At 38.1% G+C, this 23633-nt stretch overlaps 3 protein-coding genes across 5 annotated transcripts; 2 read left to right on the plus strand and 1 right to left on the minus strand.

Annotated features, from left to right (window-relative positions):
• The first annotated feature begins 2580 nt into the window (after positions 1 to 2580).
• On the plus strand, positions 2581 to 3400 carry LOC122049262 (21 kDa protein-like). The gene has a single exon (XM_042610670.1). The coding sequence runs from the start codon at positions 2612 to 2614 to the stop codon at positions 3209 to 3211; it is 600 nt and encodes a 199-aa protein (XP_042466604.1). The 5' UTR covers positions 2581 to 2611; the 3' UTR covers positions 3212 to 3400.
• Positions 3401 to 4912: 1512 nt separating this feature from the next.
• Positions 4913 to 14001, minus strand: LOC122046204 (protein VAC14 homolog). 2 transcript variants are annotated; one of them, XM_042606779.1, is made up of 20 exons: positions 13708 to 14001; positions 13486 to 13599; positions 13294 to 13359; positions 13103 to 13192; positions 12889 to 13008; positions 12778 to 12806; positions 12546 to 12688; positions 12375 to 12469; positions 12136 to 12222; positions 11868 to 11975; positions 11696 to 11787; positions 11362 to 11443; positions 9339 to 9404; positions 7612 to 7727; positions 7368 to 7488; positions 7119 to 7280; positions 6915 to 7043; positions 6683 to 6751; positions 5547 to 5807; positions 4913 to 5407 (listed from the first exon to the last, which is right to left on the minus strand). In XM_042606779.1, exons 1-20 carry the CDS (start codon positions 13795 to 13797, stop codon positions 5312 to 5314), a joined length of 2136 nt encoding a protein of 711 aa, XP_042462713.1. In that variant the 5' UTR covers positions 13798 to 14001; the 3' UTR covers positions 4913 to 5311. The 2 variants fall into 2 exon arrangements, with proteins under 2 accessions (XP_042462713.1, XP_042462712.1); XM_042606778.1 differs by having other exon boundaries at positions 4913 to 5416; positions 13708 to 14000.
• A 1074-nt stretch (positions 14002 to 15075) lies between these two features.
• LOC122046205 (protein-L-isoaspartate O-methyltransferase-like) lies at positions 15076 to 22955 on the plus strand. 2 transcript variants are annotated; one of them, XM_042606781.1, is made up of 4 exons: positions 15076 to 15395; positions 19805 to 20072; positions 21405 to 21569; positions 22408 to 22649. In XM_042606781.1, exons 1-4 carry the CDS (start codon positions 15198 to 15200, stop codon positions 22509 to 22511), a joined length of 735 nt encoding a protein of 244 aa, XP_042462715.1. In that variant the 5' UTR covers positions 15076 to 15197; the 3' UTR covers positions 22512 to 22649. The 2 variants fall into 2 exon arrangements, with proteins under 2 accessions (XP_042462715.1, XP_042462714.1); XM_042606780.1 differs by having other exon boundaries at positions 15079 to 15395; positions 22416 to 22955.
• The last annotated feature ends 678 nt before the right edge of the window (positions 22956 to 23633 follow it).

Genomic DNA, 23633 nt, shown 5'->3' on the forward strand with positions numbered 1-23633 from the left:
TCCAAACTCAACTTGTTGTACGGCATGTGTCCTAGGCTCATGTTGTGATTTAGTTCCTCCCGATCGAGGTCCTTTAGGAAGCTGATGGCTGCTCGGTTGACGTCGTTGGACGTCGGTGCTGGTTCAGCGTGTTTCTCTTTTTTCCTGGACGCCTGAGCTTCTTCTACATTAATGTATTTATTTGCCCTTTCTGTAGATGGCTAAAGTCCTTTGGCGTCTTTCGGATGAGTGACCGAAAGAATTCTCCTTCAGTGAGCCCCTGAGTGAAAGCGTTTACCAATACATCCGAGGAGACTACCGGGATGTCCATCGCCACCTGATTGAAGCATTGGATATATGCCCTTAAGGCCTCTCGCGACCCTTGCTTTAGTGAGAGCAGATTCACGCTTGTCTTCTAGTGACAGCGACTGCTAGCAAAATGATGTAGGAAGGCCGCTCAAAAGTCTTTGAAGCTATGTATCAAGCCGCTCGACAAACGCTTGAACAAACGTTACGTTGATCCAGACAACATGGTAAGGAAAACTTGGCATTTTACCCCGTCCATGTATTGGTATAGCGTGGTCGCGTTGCCAAACTTGGCCAAGTGGTCATCGGGGTCGGATGTCGCATTATATTCCACAATCGTTAATTAGTGGGGGTGTAGTGGTTTGGCAGAGGATCATTTAGAATCCCCTCTGAAAACTGTTGGTTGACCTGTTCAGGCGAGTTGTCTTCCTTGGGTTTCCTCTTTCTTGTATTTTGAACGGGTGTCTCATCAAAGGATGATCCCCGATCTCTGTCACCCCGACCCCTCTCTTCTGTCGAGGTCCAAAACGACGCTCATCGTAGGGAGGCTGGTGCGTGAGGTTCTTTCCCATAGGTGTCGATCGACCTCTTGCCATTTGGGTCCCGATTGGCAAGATGTTCCGTTCGGACTTCTCGCTCAACCCGGCGACCTTCCGCGGAAGTTGCAGCTCCTGTACTCTTTGTTCGGCGACCGTCTGTTGCTGTTGCTCTAATATCTTCACCACTTGAGCTTGTATTAATTCGTCGAGATCCTCTCGTGTCAGCGTTAAGGTGGTGAGTCGTCCAGCGTCTTCCATCTTTTTACTCAAATGCAGGCTACGTTCCCACAAACGACGCCAAAATGATCTTGTCCGAAGGCGCAAAGCTGGAAAGCCAGGGAAATGGCAGTTTCGCTAACTAGATGAAGACCTCGCTCTCTATAAAACAAAACATAAATCAGGGAAGAGATCCCTGGCGTTGGCCCTCTGACGCTCAAGTCAAAAATAGAAGAGGAAAATAATAAGTACTAAGGATAATGATTTTTCTTGCTTTCTTCATACCTAGCGTGCCCTTTTTATACCTTTTATGCTGACCCTTCATCTTTATCGTTTAATGATATTGATTACCGACAGAGGATATCATTGTCTTGACTTCTCATTTAATGATAGATAGAGTGTTCTATTTGATTTTCTCTTTCCTTTATTAATCATCCATTTTGTTACTTCATTAAGTGTATAATGCCAACGTTATTCTTCGAGTCAAACGAGTGGTCCGCTTTGCTCGGGCTCCCGACTCACGTAGCTTGTTCTCCCGCCGGCCGGTCCACTCGACTCGGGCTCCGAGCTCACGTAGCTTGTTCTCCTACCGACTAGACTAATTATAATGGTTACTCAGATGGTCGATCGGACAATATGATGATCAATTGGATAAGGGCCTCTCCGATCGACTGATGATCTACTTCCCTAGTATTGACCATCTTAATTTTGATTTACTCTATAATAATTGATTTATGTTAGATAAACTCTTCCTTACCGCCACATCAGTCATGATACAAAGCAACATTGTGCAACACATCCTCTACTTTGCCAATAAAATTAGTCTACCGTCACTCAACATTCAAGAAAAGATAGTCCAGTACATGACTTGAATTAATACAGGATATCACGGAAAGGTCTAATATGTATTGTTACGTCAAAAGCTCCCTTCCTCACTCAACATACAACAGAACAGACAAATCCGCAAACAAATGATTTCTGAAACAGTGAGAAGCACAAGTCACTGATGCTAAATTTCTCTTCAAAATCAAACGACTCGTCTTCTGCCCCCATGCTATCTCTACAGTAGCTATCCATGGCCCCCTCTCCCTTGTCTCCTCTCCAAAACCGATCCACTTCGCCATTAATCGGACCACCACACATCATAATTAATCTGTCTTGTCAAGCTGATTAGCTCCTGATCCACAGCCTGCTGTAGGAGCTCCAATAATGTAAATCAGGCAATTGAGCATTAAAGTTGCGGAACTCTCAAAAATCTATTTAACTTTTAAATGTATGAAAGGGCACACTTATTTTTCTGCATTTAAAAAATAATATAATTATAGTATTGGATTTCAAAAGACAACACGTATATTAAAAATCAGCATCACGATAGTAATTGCGATTGATTTTAGGATTTACACAACAAATTATATAATTTCAAGTAGGCTCTTTACTTAATTACTGATGTAAATTTAGTGATCCTTAAGCAGAGTAAAATTATCAGGATATGTACAAGAAAATGTGGATGAAATCATGCGTTTGTGTGTATATATAGCCATAGATTATTGTTTTGTGTCGTCTGCGTTAGCATGGCATCGCAGGGCGCCTTTCTTTTTCCCACCTTCCTTTTCTTCTTCCTCGCCGGCTGCCGGACGGCGGCGGCCGGGGTCGGGAACTCGACGGAGTTCATCCGCGAGGCCTGCGGGGGCACCTTGTACCCGCAGCTCTGCTTCAGTTCCCTGGTCGGCTACGCCGCGGTGGTCCAGCGGAGCGACGTCCGGCTCTCGCAGGTGGCGTCGAACGTCACCCTCGCCCGGGTGCGCTCCGTCTCCGCCAACGTCTCGGCGACGCTGGCGGGCGGCGGCGCGGCGGCGGGGCCGCGGCTGAGAGCGGCGCTGCGCGACTGCTCCGAAATGCTGAGCGACGCGGCGGAGCGGGCGGGGCAGGCGGCGGAGGCGCTGCGAGCGGTGGAGAGCGCGACGGGGCCGGCGCTGGCGTGGCAGGTGTCCAACGCGATGACGTGGATGAGCGCGGCGCTGACGGACGAGGACACGTGCGCGGACTGGCTGGCGGCTCCGACGGCTGCAGGCGGCGGCGACTCGAAGGCCGGCGAGGTGTACCGCCGGGTCAGGGAGGTCGAGAAGCACACCAGCATCGCCCTGGCCCTCATCCACAAGCTCGGTTTCTGATCGACCACCGTCAATTACTCTCCTCTGGAAACACACGGATCAATGATACACAAACTCCATCTCTCCTCTCTGTTAATCACCTTATCTTCATCCTTAATGACGATTAGTACGCTTGTGTGTCGTGATTAGTACATGCATATATAGATTATTTAAACAAATCCTGCAATTTCAGCCGTTTTTTTATCGTGATCAAGATTAGATATGATGCACCCTTAATCCAGATTGATAGGGTCTAATAAGATTATACCTATTGAATAAAAACTTTAAGAATACGCTACTTTAAATAATCAATAAACATTTGAATCAGACAACGTATAATACTATGTATCAAATGAGAAAGAAAAAAAAAATAGTTAACACTGATAGAATAAAATACGAAATATTTAAATATATAAAATTTAAATGACATAAAAGAATTTATATAGTCCATCTAGCTAACAGAATAAGACTTGTTATTGTTAAATAAAATTATAAGAAAAAATAAGCTAAATTGGATTAGTAAGTCATTTCAAACATGGTCCTATGTTGAATTAGACACAGCTGAGTTCACAAATCCAAACCAGTCGAAGCTTGCGGGGCAGCGTCTCGGCACCGGGGCCTGATCTGCTGGCTATGCCTGGCCGGACTAGGCTAGACCAAACCCTGGCATGGTGGATATAGGGAAGGCGTCATCTTAACTAACTATGCCACAAGGGTCCAGCTCCCATGGACGTCGATTGGCTTCTCGTATATACTATAGGATCAAATCAAAAGCATTTTTTTTTTAAATTCAGGTATTTCTGATTATTAATCTTGGAGTTAATCGGCTAAGCCCCACGGATCAAATCAGAAACTTTGCGTCTCTACTAATTATATCCCTTGATAACTCCAATTGCCTGATGGCCACAGGAAGAAGGCATCTTAATTTGAGACCGCAGGAAGGAGGCATCGACTGTGAGACGTCGTATCTAAATTATCCCAACTTGCGAATTCTGCATCGTCATCGTGAATAATTAAGCAGCCCAAGTAGTTGACTGGACAGGGAAGTTTCCACGCACAACGAATCCAGTTCACGTACAAAGAATCAGCAATTTGAACGATAGATTTTTAGGAGGTCAATTAGTGTGACAAGTATATGTCGGCCGCCAAGTGAGGCAGAATTTTGCTTGACGTAACCAAGATTTCGACATCTAGTTACGGATCTTCTTTTCAGTTACATTGAGAATTACGTTAAGACTTTTGGTTCTAAGGGCAGTTGGAGTCCTAAAGATTTCAGATTCAAAGAAAAATCAATTGTTAGACTGTTTTGGCGACTTGAACTCGTGGCCTCCATGTCAGAAGCTACACGACAGCAGCTGTCAGTCAATGAAAGTTGAATTTTCTTCTAGGGCTCAAACAAACGATAATGGTTTATCGTCAACTTTCTACCCTAGTCCAATTGAGCCGTTATTGAAGAATGTTTCTACACTGTTTTGTGCATTAACGAAAGAACACAAGAAGACACAAATATAAGACTAATCCGCCAATGTACTGTAACTGTCCCCACTTCACAAGCTTCATTAAAAGATGTCAATAGGAAGATATTGATCACAATAGGAAGATATTTGGTAACACTGGTTAAGTCCAATAGCTCAAGTAGCCCGTTTATTTCATACAAATCCAGATAAACACAAATCAAAGAGAAAACAACTACATACGCTAAGGGAAAGGAAACATTGTAAATAATTATAATGACAATGACTAGAATTTCCATGAGGGAAACACTACAATGTACAATTTGACTGTTTTATTCAAACTGGTCACTTGACTTTAAAGTTCAAAGAACTGAAACTCACCCAAATGCTTCCCACAACTCACATGGTCTTCAGAAAAAAATTACAGAACCACATGAGCGGATACTGCATAAGCAAGAAAGAATTAAAGCTTACTTACCTGCCAGGCATATCTTGTTTATCTCGATTCCCGCCGTATCCCAACAGGATGAGCTTATACATAAAAATAAAAGGATATACAACTTCTAACCCAGATGACTTCTTTGATGCGATTCCATCTTATTGTGGTGGTACGACTTAGATGCTGTGGTCAACGTCATACAGCTTGGAGCAGATTAGAATGCAATGATCATGTTCTTAGCTGCCCCGGGACATTCCATGTTGGTCCTGAAGGATGTTGCATGATCTCCGGCTGAGGGGAAGATTCACGTGATTCTTCAGATATCTGTATTTCCTACATTCAGCATCCCCATTAATATTCTCTAAAAGTTGTGGTTAAACCAAAATTGTAAAAGAAGCAAATGCTATATGCGAGAACAGAAAATTAAGAAAACATGCAACAATACTTGACAAGCAGCATATACCTGTGACATAGTGGAGCTAGACAAATTAGGAGATTGTAGCTGTGATCTAGAATGCAACCGATGCCTATGCTGCATTTGCTCAAATTTTTGCAACTTCGATTGGAAGTCAATTGTAGTATATTGAGTTCTACTGTCCTCTGTTACTTGTAGAATCTGGGAATATGGATTTTCTGATGATGTGCGCTTTAGTTGTTCAGCACCAAGAGTGTACGATGGTACAGTTTTTAGACGGGTCCTCAGTATCTTGAATGCTGCACTTTGCTGCATGTCCAATAACATAGTTTAACATGAATAATGGGTTTAATAGGCCTAATTTCCAAATTATCCATATCAACATTATGTACTATACTACTGTCGAAGTATATAGAAACTAAACCAAAAAGAATAATGTAAGGAACAGAGAACTCAGACTGGAGCTAAATTTCCTCTAAGAAATGAGTTTATCATTTAAGGTTGTGAAGGTGGGCATTCAAATGTTTTTCTAGTTAAGAGCATAGTTCAACAGAGTGAAATGGAGGCCCATTTGTTTCTCTGTGTGTCTGAGTCCATATGTTCCTTCTATCAGTTTTCAAGCAAAATGGACAGCTAAAAGTTAAAGTGTTATGGTATAACTGAACATGGCTGGAGAATTAAAGATAAAACTAAGTTAAACTTCCATTAGTTGAAAGCCCAATATACAAAAAGTCAACTGTCTGATAAAGGACATGTTTTCCTAATATACAGTTAATGCAGGTCCTGAGCCAAAAGATCTCAAAAATTAAACTAGATCAATGAGAGAACCCTTGAACGTCATTCCTCAGTGAGAATGGTTCACCAACTTGGTAAAAAAGATTATTCTGAGGTACGAATAACATAAATAATATATATGAATGTCCTATGCTCAAGTCCATATCTTCCAGATCACTTCAATTTTGCTGCCGTATCACTGGCTTATCTCACTTCTGAGACAAAAATTTTGTATCCTAGATCTCTCTTTTGCAAAATGTAGTTGGAGCAGCATCCATAAACCTCATTGAGGATCTTGGCTAGCATAGATTACTGATGACTTGACTTAGAATGTTATGTTCTCTGTCAATCTTATTGCTTGCTCAATGATACAAAAATATCCTATATGATATATAGATTAGCAAACATACCTGAGGCAACAACATTAAAAGACCATACAGAGTCTTCAATAGCCATGTATGTTTTCCAGGCTCGAGAAGCTGCAAAATGCAAATACATGAGCCACGCTAGAAAAAACAATACCTAACGGATATCAAAATTAGAGAACAAATCCAAACTCTAAAGAAGTACAGGCAGGCTATATGTTCTCACGTTTCCTCTAAAGGTTGCTCTAGAAAAGAGCAGCTACAGATGAGAAAGTACCTGCAATCTGATGTAAGCAAAAATTGGGGTCTCCAGCAACCGGATTAACTTGTCCAGTTGAACCAAAAACTTTGCATTTATGTCTTCTTCACACAGTGACTGAATCACAGAACTGGCATGATTGTATGCCTAACATGGAAAACATAAAAAAGTCAGAGTGTCTCTAACATTTTGAGAAAAAGATATGAATGATAGTAGCTGTACCTGAGCTAGTAGGCACAAACTAATTGTAGCCATAGGCGAATGGCACCAAGAAGAATACAACGAGATGAATAGGTCCTTGCCTGAAGAATTCACCAATGATTGCTTAACAAGGGCCCGTAAGTCCGCCAATTCCGATGAAGTTAATAAAATTAAGTTCAATGCCTAAACAAAGATGAATCAACACAAATCACTTTTTTTAGCTGGAAATTTTCAAATAATGCTTTAAGACCAGGTTTATCTCATATATACCTGAACCATAACGGATGCAAAGCCCAAGTCAGTTTCATGCTCTAGATTCAAAGAAAATTGGCGGTAAACTCGCTCTGCATCCAAAAGAACACAAAGTCTTCGTACAATCAAAGCCCCACGCCTGCAGACAAAAAATAGCCCTTAAGCTGAATAGAAAGTACTTAGTTCTATTATAAATCATGAGAAGAATTCAATAGCCACTGATGAGTGATAAGTAAAACTTACAAAAAAATGTTTGCCATACCTTTCAAGAAGGGCACGGTCTCTTTGAAATTTGCGAACTAGAAGTTCAATCAGACGACAAAAATGTTGAGGATCTTCTGCTATGCAAGCATGAACTTCAAGTACCAAAAGTACAACCTTCCATCAAGCATACATGACAAATTTCATCAGAATAGAAGTGGCAGCTATAGTATTTATTGTGTAGAAGCAAACAGTTAGGAAGCATGTAAACAAGATAGGGTAAGGACTCCATGGACCAACTAGCCAGTACCTGAGACCATGCAGTTTACCAACATAGTGGTTTATTAAATCCAAGCATCAAATATGATGGGAAAGAAGAATACTTCTCATCCCAGAAAGGGCACACTTTAACTCAATTCATAACATGAACAACAAAGGAAAAACAGTCACAAACATGCACAAACAAAAAAATGAGCTGGTTGAGCATAAAGGTTCTGCAAATATTTCAAGAGACTGTATATCTCCCAAACATATAAGCATAAATTGGTCTTGTTCATTAACAGAAGTTTAGAAAAAAGTGACTGGTATAATTGACATCACAAGAAATTACTAGGAATAGCACCAATTTAAGTCAACTTTCATTTCTGTAATTTCTCAGCAAGATTCTGAAAGTACATGTTCGCAAACAAAATGCACATCCATACAAACTTATTCAGGTCTTCATGAAATTGACACGAAACACTTACCAAATGAAACAGCAATGCTCAACGGGTTCTAGATTTCTATCCTTAGTCCTCCAAATCAATCAACTCTTAATATTGAAGAGATTTCACTTCATGTGCCTTCTGTGTACCAGAATTGGACAACCAAAGAAACCAAAGTAGTTCACTTGATACTTTATCAAGTAAGCAATGTGAGAAAATGCAAGTTGGCAACAAAGATGACTAACTTTGAAAGTTGTTCTTATTAAGAAATGGTCTGGCCATAATAATGAGATAGCATGACAGTATCCTCCTTGCATTGACGATGAAAGGAATGTCCAAATGCAGAGAGCTATCCTACCTACCTATGCATGTAATAACACCGAATTATTGATGTGGTCTCCTAAACTAAATGGAAAAGACTGGGTACTTCTGGTGACTCATATTGGCTACAGTGCCCTACCAAACTAATAATTCATATTTGATTGAAAAGTAGCTGCTACTTAAAATGATTGACAATCATTGATCTTTTAGATCTATGAATACAGTTTAAAGTAGACCCACTAGAAAGACAATTACTGAATGATGAAAAAACCAGCAGTTTTTGGATTATAGATTATGTTATCCAAAGTGCTGATCTTGCCTGGCATGTCTATGATGATTTGTAAGCGATCAAGCACAAAGCAGCCAGGTACTTGTACAATATACTAAAGCAAACAGCACATCAAATTTAACACAACTAATTTTCATGTAACAGGTGATAGACAATGGATCAATTGATAAGAAAAAGATGATATAAAACTGTTTGTCACAAGGTCACTTCCCACTTGTAGTATAAGTGTAGTATCTGTGAGTTTGTTTCTAATTAATAAGAATATATGTATTCTGGCATCCTTTGATCGTTTTTTGCATGGCCAGGTCTGGAGCACATATACATGATTAACACTAGGGCTTGGAAAAACAAAGAATATCTACATTCCAAGGATAGTTGTAGTGATATATTACAAAAAAGATCCATACAAATGTAATTCATGCTAGAGAATTTCATCAATGATAACATTAACTTAAGAGAATGATCAAGAATTACCCTGTTTGAAGAATCTGAAAGAGCATTCATAAGAGAGTCAAAGGTGCAATTCAAGTATGAAATAACCTGTCCAAGAAAAATGAATGAACATACTCCCACAATACTAGAGCTATTATACATCTTGCAGAATGGAGTCACATTTATAAACACAAATAACAGTAGTGAGAGAGAACAATACAATGAGTCAATGACTGGGAAAAATGATATAGACACAAGATGATACAAACTTTTAACATATTTTCTTATATAATTGACCGCATGAAGAAATGCATTAACACTTCTTAAATAGAAGATTTGATTTGCAATACATATGCAAAAGTGATTTTATGACTGAAAATAATCCACAACATAGAATTCGATCTTTTATATCTGATGTTCATGGATTCACACATGTAATCTGATTGAGAACACTAGTGGAAGAGAATTTAACAAATGTCTTAAATTATAAACAATTGACCACAGCAACACAAACTTCAAAAAAATGATAAAATATAGTATAGTTTGTCTACATTCATAATAAAATTAAGCATGGGAGATGGAAGATAGACTGTTTACAGAAACCATATAATATTAGCAGATGCATGTTTTGATCAAAGTATAATTAGGGTCAGAATATTAAAAAAAATAGCCCTAGTTTGTCCCATTTTAGCAAATTTGAATGTTGGATAACCTCAAAATAAAGAAGACGGGAGAAGGGGAAAGGAAGGAAATTGAGATGGAGTAAAGATAGACCACGTAAGCACCAAGGCACTTAAGACAGAGAAAAGGATGCAGGCGATGGAAAGGATTAGCCATAAAGCTTAACTTGTATAGAAAAAAAAAGTGTTGTGACAAAGGCAGTATGATATCTGATCTAAATTAATCTCAATTCCAGACCAACTCTCTTTTTAATAATTATTTTTTAATTTATGAATTAATTGTTAATTCTAATCATACACAATGGATGGTTTAAGGCATCTAGGTCAACCTTTCATTGTTAAGAAATTTATATATGTATTTTCTACCATGTGTAAGTGTATTTCATCAATCACAGGGATCGGAGTCTGCTAATAGTACTAAAACCAATTCCAAACAGCTATCTTTTTAGTAATAATTTTAAATTTAGGAATTAATTGTTAATTATAATCGTATACAATGGATGGTTTAAGGAATCTAGGTCAATCTTTCACTGTTAAGAAATTTATCATACTCTTTACTTTGTGTCACGTGTATTTCATCATCAGTGAATAAATTTTATTGCTAGTTGTTCATGCTAGCAATACCAAGTAGTGGCAAATAACATCTGCTTAAGTGAATAAACATAACATGGCATTGTCAGAAAATAATAATAATAACATGGATGACATGATATAGTTTAGTTGATTTCTTAGAATAACTTGCGATTAAAAGGTTTAATCAAAATTATCAATTGTTGAACCAATGTGGCATGTCGATCCATTTGATTGGCCTGATGCGGATGCCATCTTCAATGGCTGACAGTATGGTGAATTAGCTTTGTCAAAAAGGCATAAATAAGTTTGCTAAAATGAAAGTACCGAGGACATTATATGAAATCATTAATAAAAACAGATTGGAGCACCTTCTAAATCATATATATAGAGAAACAGCGGATCAAATTTTCAAACAAGTTACTAGAAAGGCCACGCAAGAAAAAAAATAAGTATCTTGAATTAAATCATATCTCAATATCCAAGAGCTAACCAAGAATTAACTGTTTAGGTATATAGAAATGCAAAGAATGATCACCAAGAACAGGTTTACACAAAAAAAGCTATAGAATTAAAAGTTAATAAATAATATTATTTAAAAAAACGTGCGAGTTCAACCCAGTTCACATTGGTAACTGCTAGACCATTCTTTTCTAAAATATGTTGGCAGAGGGAAGGAGGTTGATTAGTATAATCATACAATAAGTTGTGAACATATGCAACTCTTCACACAATACTTCAATGAAATAAACAAAGCAAAAAATCATTTTTTAGAATTGCTGCATGTACAGATCAGCAAACTGTCAACCAATTACCTCATTTCTATGCCGAACCAAAAGCTTTGAGATCCATTGTAATGCTTCAATTCGAGTTGCCTCCCATTCATTCGTTAGTTCTCTGACCAAAGAAAATGAAAAAAAGAAGAAGTGACTTTCAAAAATAATCCCATTTTCTTACACCGACGATGACCCACACCTTTTTTGGATGTCTCTGGAGAGAAGAATGATGATTGTTTATGTACAGTTCAAATCAAACATTTGTATTACATATCTTTCATGCTGATTTAAAGGCAGAAGAGCTAAATTATCAGATTCTAAATGCAAAGTAATTTTCACATCTAACTGATACCCAAGTGCTAAATAAACACACCTCCTAGCAATCGAGAGAATTGCATCTATATTGAATCCATCAGCTGGATTAGCATGGATGCCACGAAGCTCCTCATTGGTTTCACGAGCAACCTGTTCATAAATCATGCAATAACATGAAACTTCATCAAAAAGTTTAAATAGAAAATGCAGAAGATGTGCATTCTACTCACCACTCTTATCTTTTCCTCCTTGTCAGATATGCAGGGTAATATAGCCCCTAGAATTTCTGCATAGTAAGGCACAAGCTGCTCTCGACCAAGTTTTACAAACTCATTTATCTGAAGAACATGATATTTGTAGTTTAATTATCAATTATCCTAAATTAAAATAATGAAGCTACAGAGAAGTAGGGCCTTGCCGACAATTGATAAGGTTGAGACATCTAACATAATGCCTAATTCCAAGAATTTAATTAAAGAAAGTTACAAGAGGGCATACCCATGTGATAGCTGTCAATCGAGTAAATTCATCTGGAGAACTAGCCCTCTGGACTAATATTTCAGCCATTCGTCCATAGTCAACATTCTTCATAACAGAAAAACCTCAAATTAGGAAACATAGAATAGTATAACCATCAAGCGGAGATCTAGAGTAACAATTTCTAGAATTCTCTCAATATATATAGAATATCAAGCAGCCTTGCACTTGCACAACTAGCTGGTTGAATTGAAGCTTACAGGAGAATTTTTTATTTCTTGAAGAAACTCAGATAGTGCAGAATCTGCTTGTTGTCGTATTTCATGGCTGGAGTCACTTAACATGTTGAACAAACCTAAGAAAAAATAATCACTTTATGCAATCACTCCAGTGCAACCCCAAAAAAATGTTTGCTTTTTCAGTTAGATTACCATCAAGGAAATCTGGCAGAAAGCCAAGCATGTCAATATCTGGAACACTATCCAACACAGTTATCCATCCAACCAAAAATTGTCGGACGTAAGGATTGAGTACATTCATGCGCTCCCTTAGTAGTGGTATAAATTCTTCTATGCTTTAAAGGGAAATAACAAAAATGTAAACACATTTCAGGACCATACATGTAATAAAAGAAACTAAAGCAGATAAGTCAAAATGGCACACCTGAATTGATCACTCTCAGTCACAATATCCTGTTGAAGGCATTGAACTCAAGAGGAGATTATCTATATTTACCAATTTTTCACACATGAACTCATCAAATTCAAAAATTACCTTTATGAGACGATCTAAAAGATGAGCTGCACTCTGCACACTAGGATCAGAGTCTGCTGAAAGCTTACAAAGTGCATCAAATATCTTATTGAAAAATACAATAAAATCTCCTCTAACAACCTGCACAATGATAGAATAACATAGATAACCATTACTGAAGAAGAGCAAAAAACTAATTTTGTGAGCTAGACAAGATAAACAAAATCATAATCACCTTTGCAATATTATACAATGCTTCACAAGCATAATATCGAACTCTGCTGTCTTGATCAACAAAAGATTTAAGAACTGGTGGTACAATTTTCTATAATATCATCCAAAAAGGATATGTTAGCTAAGAACGTCTGTAACATAAACCAGCAGGAAACACTTCCAATTTTGATAAATATAACGTGTAAGTCTTACCTCCAGATGCTGAGCAGCATCTGTTCCCAAACCAACAGTAGCCGCTGCAAGCCCTATTAACCCGCCCTGCAAGTAAAAAATAGAATATACGAGTTCGCGAAGCACCAACATAGACTTTTCAAATCCAAACGAACGGTTTGCTCATTCCAGAGAAATGAAATATCACAGTTGTTTAAGTAATAGCGAACGGACCTTCCTATGGTTTGCCTGCGGCGAGCCAGCAAATTCCGAGGTCAACAGGTTGATCACAGCCGAAATCTTATCATGCTCCCCAGAAAGTGCGAACTGTTTGATGATCCCTTCGATCTGCGCTCTCGAAATATCTCAATATGACCAAACACATCATATCACAAAAAAGCAAGGATCCCTCTTCCCGAAGAATTAGGGGAAAGGATCGGGATCGGTGCAGAATACCTCGAGAGCAGCATTCTTCCGCTTTTCGTAGAGCTTGTCTGCGAGGTTGCGGAAGACGTTGGCGGGGATCAACGACAAGGCGTCGGCCATGTCGCCAAAGATCTCGACGGACTCGATCAAATAAGGAAACCAGTCTTTCGGCAAACCTTATGCTCGACGAATCAGGACATGGCAGAGGGGGGAATCGGCTCCAATCTAGTCGAGACCTTCGACGGGCGATCGGGAGAGAACCCTAACCGGAGAGGGGAATGGCACGGAGCGAGAAAGCGGATAATTCCCGTTCTTCGTTTCTGTTTTAACGCCCCTTTTTTCGTTCTATTTTTTTCATAGAAAATTTCATTTTAATCCCTAAATGTTTTCAAATAATCAATAATTGTTTTTTTACGGTAAATTATTTTGGAAATCTCCCGTCACAATTCCAATTTTACATGAGTTTCCGTGTTGAAAAAAAAATTATTTTCACTCTTCCTCGTATAAATATAGTTATCTAATTACTCATAGTATTTTTTAAATACAAAAAATTTTAAAATAAATATAATTTCTTTTAAATTTAGTATTTTAAAATAAAGATATTAAATTTTGCCATGAATTATGGTTGTAACTATAATGTGATCATAATATATAAAGTAATATAAAAATAATTTAAACAAAAATTAAATATTTTATTAAATTAATAAAGATTAATTATATACATTTATAATATTTTTAATAAAATAAATAAATAAATTAAATTGATTTATATAGAAATTCAATTGTACACAAATTAACTAATGTTCTTGAAACCAATTGATTCTTTAACCATAGCAACGGAGACTATATGAAGTACGGCATATTAAATTATTTTTTACTAACTTTATTAAAATTATTTCGTTTTTATTAAAAAAATAAATTAAATCAAAATTATTTTAACTTTATTAAAAATATTATAACTGCTATACACTCTATAATAATTTTAAAGTACTATATAACTACTTTAATTTTATATAGTAATTTTAAAATTATATAATTAGTATATATAATATGACAATTTTAAAGTAATTTTAATTAAATTAAAATAATTTTGAACAATTTTAATAATGTTAATAATTTAGTAAAGAATATTTTGATATAAAAATATTTTATATATAGTACTTTTAAAAAATATGCTAAAATACTATTTTATCTTGCAAAAGATAATAAAATTTATTTATTTATGTTGGAAGTTGGAAAGAAAGTATTATTTTAGTATAAAAGGTGTCTTTTGGCTATTTTTAAATTTGAGTGTGTGATTTTAAAAAGAAATTGCCAAGAAAATTATGGACGGACTATTTTGGAAACGTGATGTAGTAACTTGTAATTTGACCCTTGATCTGATCTGATCTGATCGGATCAGAATGCTCTTGAATCATCGGCACAGCAATGGCTCGGCGGGCAAACTCTCGCGGTGGAGTCTTCTAGATCAACAGCGGTCGCCCAGAGCCACGCCCTATTTGACTTGAGAAGACGACGCCATGGCCGCCGTGGCCTCTAGATTTGCAGGATTGTGCGCTTTGCTCAAGAATCGCCGGCGAGAAAGGACGCCTGCGGTGTTCATCCATTCGCTGTCACTCTGCTCCTCTCCTCTTTCTCCTGCCTCCTCCTCCGCCTCGCCTTATACCAAGCTTGCAAGCCACTGCCATTTTTTCCACCGCTTTACAACTAGAATGGAGGTGCTTCGCTCCTTACTAACTTTTTACTCGTTCCCGTCGTCGTCCTCTGGTCGGTTTTTCCGCGTAACTTGCTTTTAATCTGGTCCTGCGTTGCCCGTATTCTGAATTGGGTGCAGAACAAGGTTTCCATGAGGTGTATAGTGTCTTGAGTTTGTGTTTTGCTGTTCTAATTGGCCATGGGCAACGAGCTTGTGCGCTCTTCTTTTATGGAATGTAATTTCGAGGTGAGTGAAAGCAGAAAGCATAGCGCATAATTGGTACCGGGTTTCTTCGTCTGGAGCAAGGAGACACTGATAGGATTGGATGACTTTGTTAATCTTCTTGCTATATACATGCTGAGATTTGGATAGTACACATGGATTTAAGGTGATGTTTTTGGTGAAGGGAGTGATAGATCCCACCTGTCCCTAGACTATGCGATCTGTTTACCTCCACAGAACTACAGAAGTAGAAATTGGTTTAAGCGGATGAACTAGCTTGATACTCGTTTAGAGAGAGAGTGGTTCCAGCTGAGAGCAGGCTTGCATTCCTTGGCCCCACAAAAACTGATGCTAGGTGTTTGAGACTAAATCTAAGAGCGTATGTGGGCAAATTGTTAGAAAGAATTGATATTATCTTGGCCGCACCATTTAGCTAGCTTTTCATAGGCCTAGGGTGGAAAGGTTGGATTATCATTTTGTCAAGCGGCCAATATGGTGGGTACGCACTTGGCTATAGAGAGGAATGCTTCTTTGTGCTTGTGCATCCCAAGCATTGAATGAAACACAATTGACACAAATCAGACATGTCCAAGAATCTAGATGTCTTCGATTACAAGAGACTTCCTTGAGTCTGAGTGTTGTTTAATTAACTTTATTTTTTTAGGAGAGTGTCTAGACCCATGGGCCTTATTGCTTGCTCGAGGACAAATTATTTCTGACTGAGTGGTTACGGTTCAAATTTCTAATCTAGCTGAAGTGTCAGTCTTGTGTTTTACTCCTCCCTCTCAGTCAGTAGGGATCCCCATCCCAATGTTTTAAAAACCAAGTCATAGATTGAAACAACAATGCTATTAGATCAATGGTTAAGCTAGACAAATTGATTAAACCTGTTGAATGAGAATTAAAAATTAGTAAATTGAAGTTAAACGTTAACATTTGCATTTGCTACTTATAAATTCCAACATGACATCAAATGTATTGAAGATTACAATTTTGGTCTCTTAAGTCTCATGCTTTCTCTGATTAGATGGTATTCTTCTTGGACTGCGGCGATTGGACCTCCCCATGATGACGGAGAGCATGTAAGTCTCTCACTAGGTGATGATGGAGGCCAAGTTTATGTCCTTCCAGTAGAGGGAATTTCTTGAATATTTGGTTGAGATAACCCCTCCAATTTAAGGTACCAACACCACTCTTCCACCTCACCCTTGTTCGTCTTGTTAGAAGATGCTTTGAACTAGGAGAAAGAAGGGTGGTTTGTTTACCTCATAAGGGAGTAGGTAATTATTGGCAAGAATCGACATCAACTATTAAGCAGGCGTGGATAAGGGGGATCATCAGCTTGTTGGATCAATGACATGGGGGTGGTGATGAGTTATTAATATGGGGGAACCAGGGAGGGAGCTCATAGTGGTTGAAGGCAGTATGCTTGGAGGGGCAGAGCAGTGAGTGATCTTGAGGGAGGGAGGGAGTTAGCTAGCTGAGAAGGAAACTCACACAAACTCCTGGACATGAAATTGGATGTAGGGTGGGATTTTCCTTTTCCATGAATGACTGAGAATGCACATGGCTAATATAGTCATCGAGGCCTTGAGGATTTTCTACAAGAACTCTCATTTGTTTTAGGACCCTTGCATTAATGATATTATCAGACACACACATTAGATAATTTAGATTCACGTTCCCTTAAGGGCATTCATAAAACATAGGTAATTTTCAGAATGCCTTCTATCTTTACTGACCTTTTCAAAATGGTGCAAACTTATATCAAAATGTGCCATATTTTGTTGTCAAAATACCCCCTTTCCACCAGTAAATAAGTGATTTAGATATTAACTTAGAAGGGTAAATAGGTATTTTGGTCTTAGAAAAGGGACAACTTATAACACAATGGAAATTATGGGGCATTTTGATATTAACCAATCAGGGTGGGCATTTTGAAAAGATTGATAGCCACTTCGCATCTATGTTTGGCGCTGCAAGTATGATTTGGCAAGTCTCGATGAGGTTAGATTCTTCTTTGTGGGATTTAATGACATATATGTTGGTGCGGGAAGCATCCGACGATCGAACCTATGTTTTGATATGTCAAAGAGTTCAAAGTTAAGGTGTTTTGGTTTCTAATATGTTGAACAAGTTTGCAGAAAAGTCCTAAGTGTACTTAGGCAAAAGTCCTAGCTGCGGTTAGGCAGGAAGAAAACCCTAGGGGGTGGTAACCCTAGGTCATAGGGGGTGGTAACCCTATGCGAAAAGTCTTGGCGGGTCGTGAGCTTCAAGCAAAAGTCCTAGGGGCAGGGGGGTAACCCTAGGTGGAAAGTCCTGGTGTCGCGAACCAGATGAAAGACTGGACCAGCCGGGAAGCGGAAGTCCAGCAGAAAGTTCGGAAGCTTCGAACGTTGAGCAAAAGTCCAGTCGATCTGGAGGATCGCACTGACAACAGGTAAATCTCCTGAGTGGAGTAGGTGAGGACGCATTCCCCGTAGAGGGAACAGTAGGCGTCGGGTCGACCTAGGGTTTCCGGTTGGAAATCCGAAGTCAGACCCGGACAGTCCGATGACAGTCCGATGACTGTCAAGTTTATCTATAATAGTATTTCTATGCTAACTTTGTTTTGCAGGGTTTGTGTTTGGGACTAACACAATTTGCAGGAACAAAGGAGCAACTCAAAACCTCGGATGAACAGTGTCCGAGGCGCCTCCATGGGGCTTGGAGGCGCCTCGGGTGCTAGCCGAAACCAGCTGTCCAGAGGAGTCGGAGGCGCCTCGGAGGAAGCTTGAGGCGTCTTGGACCAGGCGTTGGAGGCACCTTGGAGCAGCTTGGAGGCGCCTTCAGAGGGATGAGGTGCGACCAGGTTTGCGCTGATCCACCCGTGCGACTCGGCGGCCTGGAGGCGCCTCGGACAGGCTTGGAGGCGCCTCCAGCACTGTTTATAAGGGGACTTCGAATAGCAACTCTCAACATCTTCTTCCAAGCGAACTTTCTGCTACAAGCTGCCTGCGAGACGATCTCAAAGTGCTACAACGACACCCCGACAACCCGGAGCTTCAGATTTAGTCTTTTGTTGTCGATATAATTTTTTATTACTGCTTTGAATTGTACTTAGTTTGTAATAGTTTTTACGAACTATAACTGTTGCCCAACGTAAACGCTCAACGAGCGTGGACCTTCGAGTAGGAGTCGAGATAGGCTCCAAACGAAGTAAATTCTCGTGTCTTCTGTGTGTTTGTGCATTTTACCATTTCCGCTGCTTTATTACACACGATTTACGAATTCGAAAAGAGTGAAAGTCACGAGCGCTATTCACCCCCCCCCTCTAGCACGTCTCGATCCAACAATATACATATTTTTTATATAATTTAGAAATGTTGTTATTTTAAATTCTAAAAAAGAGTTGTTTATATTTAATTTTTGTTTATTAGAGATATTTGGGATAACTAAGTCATATTTATAAAAGGGCTTCGGATGCTTGCTACTCAATCATCTTTTAGTTAGTATTTTTCCTTTCAATGAGTTATGGTGTTCTTGGTGCCACTTCAATAGGTACTTCATTTACTCTATTAAGTTGTTTAATTTGATACATTAATTTTCAAAGATTAAGGAATCATGTCGATGCAATGAATTTTAGGCTTTGTATTTATTCTTCTTTTATTAAATATGACAGGGTGAATTAGTATTTGCTTTTGTAATTGGCCCTAATGATATGTGATGCTAATTACCTGATTATCCTCTTTTTACTCTCATGCTCCCCATGTTCTCATATGGTAAAGCCTATGTAGTTTTGCTATTTGAAAGCAACAAGGTTTGATGCTTTAAGTTATTTACTTATTCCAAGTGCTTCTATTCTATCCATCACTTCCTTTCTCACATGGTTCAGCATGGCATATTTCCTTGTATCTGGTTGTTCTATGTGATCGCTCATTGATTTCATCTTATGGCAACAAAGTTGTTATACAACACAATTGTCTTGTATTTGGGCAGAAGATATTCATTAATCAGTTGTAAGATCCCTGCATCCATACCTTAAAACTGAAGAAAATAAAAACTGAATCTAACCTGATGCATCTTTCTTCTTTGCAATAATTTTGGTTGCTATTCATGATTTTCTAGGCTATATTGTTTTGTAATTATTAGTTTATCTCTTTCGCCAAATCACCCAATTTAACATAATTTATTAATAGGCATTGTTATTGTTGTGCTTTGTTGCACTAGTTCTGGTCACAGGGATCAATTGATACAAATGAAGGTTTGGTGGAGCAGTTGAAACAATATGGTGCAATCCAATCAAATAAAGTTGCAGAAGTAATGAAGACTATTAATCGTGCCTTGTTTGTACCTGAAGGCTCTCCTGCATACGTGGATAGCCCAATGCCAATAGGTTATAATGCAACAATATCTGCTCCTCATATGCATGCAACTTGTCTTGAACTATTGAAAGAACATCTACAACCAGGCATGCGTGCCCTGGATATTGGTTCAGGTACATTATTATAAGAATGTATTAATGGTGGTGTTTTTTTTCCCATATTGTAGAATAAAAAGAAAGAAAGAAAAAAAAACACATCCATGTTAGGTGATAGGTTATGAAACTTACATGGTAGGGAAAATCATAAATTTGAATTCTACTATTGTTCCTATAATTTCAGTTAGATATATTCATAACTCAAGAATGCAAGATCATCAACTAATGACAAAGTCGAGGTGTAATGATTCAAGTATTATAGAAGATTCTTGCAAAAACGTTTCTATAAGATACATAAATTGTTTAATATTATCATTCTTGTGGTTTTTAGGACAATGAAAATGTTCCTTTTTGTGTTATAATACTTGCTCTATGTGTTGAGATAAATCGTTCCTTGATCAGCATATATGCAAATTGGTGATGGATTGGACTCAGTGTGCTGATCAACTTAGGTTGGTTCAGAAACAGTTCATTGGACATGCCAAAATAGATTCAAATTATTTGACAATAGTGGGCATTGCAATCTGTGTGCACCAGATTGAAGATTAATTATTGCACGTACCACCGTAGGCAGTACTTGGGATGCACATATTGGCGATCACAAACCATAAATTATTTCATAGTGATACTTTACAATCTTCGCATCTATTCAAGAATTGCATGAATGCTATTGAGATGGATATTTGGTAGTAACTTCCTAAATTACATTTTGGATCTCAAATGATTAAGTAAATGGATAGGCCCCTGAATGTTACTGAATCCTAAGGATCTGTGCTTATTATTACTTTTTAATATCGTTGCATTTTTCTGCAAGTTGATTAAACATCTTGGATATCTATTATTGTGGCCCTGTTTGCACGACTGAAGTGAGATGGTAGCCACAAAGGACTCGAGGGCAATGTTCTTTTGTTCGACAAGAAGACACAACACCAATGTGGGTGTTGGGTTTGACTTTTATGATGAAGCTTCTCATTGTCATTGTCTCTTTAACAACCAGTTCGTAGCATGTCTTGGATATCTATTATGTGGCCCCGTTGCATGACTGAAGTAAGATGGTAATCACAAAGGACTCAAAGACCATGTTCTTTTGTCCGACAGGAAGACACGCCTTCAAAGTGGGTTTTGGGTTTGACTTTTATGATGATTCTTTTCATTGTCATTGTCCTTTTAACAACCAGTTTGTAGCACACTTAGTCTTGAACTTAAGCTCTTTTATTTAACATCAGTTACAGATTCTTAGTCTTGAACTTCTGCACACTATTTTCATTTAACATTAGTTACAGATGAGAAATTGATTCTATCTTTACAGATTGAAACACTAAGCAGCAGTTCTTCTGTTTCCCATTCTAGGGACTGGTTACCTAACGGCAGGCTTTGCATTGATGGTTGGACCACATGGTCATGCAGTGGGTGTCGAGCACATACCAGAACTAGTTGCCTCTTCTATTAGTAGCATTAAAAAAAGTGCTGCAGCATCATTACTCGAGGATGGTGTTCTCTCTGTGCATGTTGGTGGTAAGTGAGTTTCTAATTTACAAAGACTTAGCTTGTTATTAGAAATAGTATTTGTCCTAACTATTTAGGGTGATCTATTTGAATCCTATGAATAAAGTTGTCATTTTTTATTTCGTTAAACAAACTTTTGTCTCCCCTTAGTATTTGCATTTTCCACCCTAACAATACAACTCTTCAAATTATAGCATAGGAGTTGCCTTTGAATATAACAATTTCATCTCGTTTTATCATTTTATTATACAATGGAGCTACACTTAATTTTTTTCCTTTTTTTTCCTTTACCTAAAAATGTTGTATTTTTACCAACTAACGTCTTAGCTGCCACTTAGATTTTGGTGATGCAATAATTTGGTCGCCAATCATTCGGTAGCTGTTATTGTTTTCTCTTGTGAATTATACATCCACATATTAGATGTACTGAAACATAGTATGGTGAAATTTAATGGCGTTCACTTATGTGACATTATGATCATTAAATCATATTTTCAACTATATGAAGTTAGTTATATGGATCTCATTCCACTATTGAGCACTATCTATTGAGCCTCTATGCAAGGTATTACTAGGAACATTCTTGCATATGTACAGCAATCAGAAATAGTAGGAATGTTATAACTCACTTTGTAGCATTACAGAATGAAAATAGAATAAAAAATGTAAATAGCTACTAAATTGATGTAATACAACTTGAATTATATACTTGTGGTTGGGTTTATCCTTTCATGATATCATTGTTTTAGCACTCCATTCATTGCCTGACTGCAAAAAAAAAAAAAAAACTGCATCATCGGAACTTACAAGTTCTAGTTACCATGAACTGAGACAAACTTTTGACAAGTGCTGCAGATGGAAGACTCGGTTGGCCTGAATTGGCACCTTATGATGCTATTCATGTCGGTGCCGCTGCGCCTGAAATCCCTCCAGCATTGCTTGAGCAGTTAAAACCTGGTGGAAGAATGGTCATTCCCGTTGGAAGCTACTTCCAGGATTTGAAGGTGGTGGACAAGAACGCAGATGGATCCATCAGCGTTCACAGTGCAACTTCTGTGCGATATGTTCCTTTGACAAGCCGAGGTACTCAGCTACAGGGAAACTAATGGCACCGTAGACAAATGATGTCAAAGCAAGCCTGTCTGTGATGCATATATAAAGCCTTTAAGATTTCTATCGCCAGAGATCGAATACATTGTAAATCTTCATCCATGTTCTTGTTCCCAGTTTGTCTATAGCAATCTGCACGACGGATAAAAAACGTCTTTTTTCTTGGCACTTAAAGTACTTGTGTAGTTTTTGGAACAGTCGCGTCTGCTGCATATTGGCTTTGTAAGTACAGAAGGTTTAAAAAAGATTGGAAAAAAAAAAATCTAAGCAAGAACTCATTTTGCATATTAGCGTTCTTTGATTGCTAACTATGTCGAACTGAGGTTCTATTTGTAGATGAAGTTAAATGAATTTAACCTGAAACAGAAGAAATGTTTATTTACACGCTTATGTCCGGTTTATTTTATCCTACTATTATTATTATTATTATTATTATTATTATTATTATTATTATTATTATTATTATTATTATGTCTGCTTGAGAAATCTATGAATATGTCTAACAGGATTAACACATATCTCCTTTAGAGATTTGTAAGTGTATTTATCATAATCTGAAATATATACATATATGCACCAAGTCACGAGTCAGTAATATTTTTTGTGGCGCAAGGCTCACCGAATGATGGAGAGCAAGCACCCATAGTTTGTCTTACAGCCAGTTCATCTACACAAGGCTCACTTAAAACTACTGATGAGGTGCTTGGGTAGCTCCTTGTTAAGTCGCCGACGGTCTATGAATCGAGAAGACGGTTCTTTAGATAAGAACCCTCCTTCTCACAATTGTGTCAGAACCTCATCGACTGAATGTGTCAAGGTCCCCACAATGCGACTGGCGAACTCATCCCTGAACTCAGGAGAAGTCAGGTACTCTCGACGACGGCTTTCCCATCTTTCCTCTTCACCAGCCTTATATGCCTATAATTCTGACTCAAGGCATTCCGCTTTCTCCTGGAAATTGGT

Source organism: Zingiber officinale, chromosome 2B, assembly GCF_018446385.1.
Source record: "Zingiber officinale cultivar Zhangliang chromosome 2B, Zo_v1.1, whole genome shotgun sequence".
NCBI lineage: Eukaryota > Viridiplantae > Streptophyta > Magnoliopsida > Zingiberales > Zingiberaceae > Zingiber > Zingiber officinale.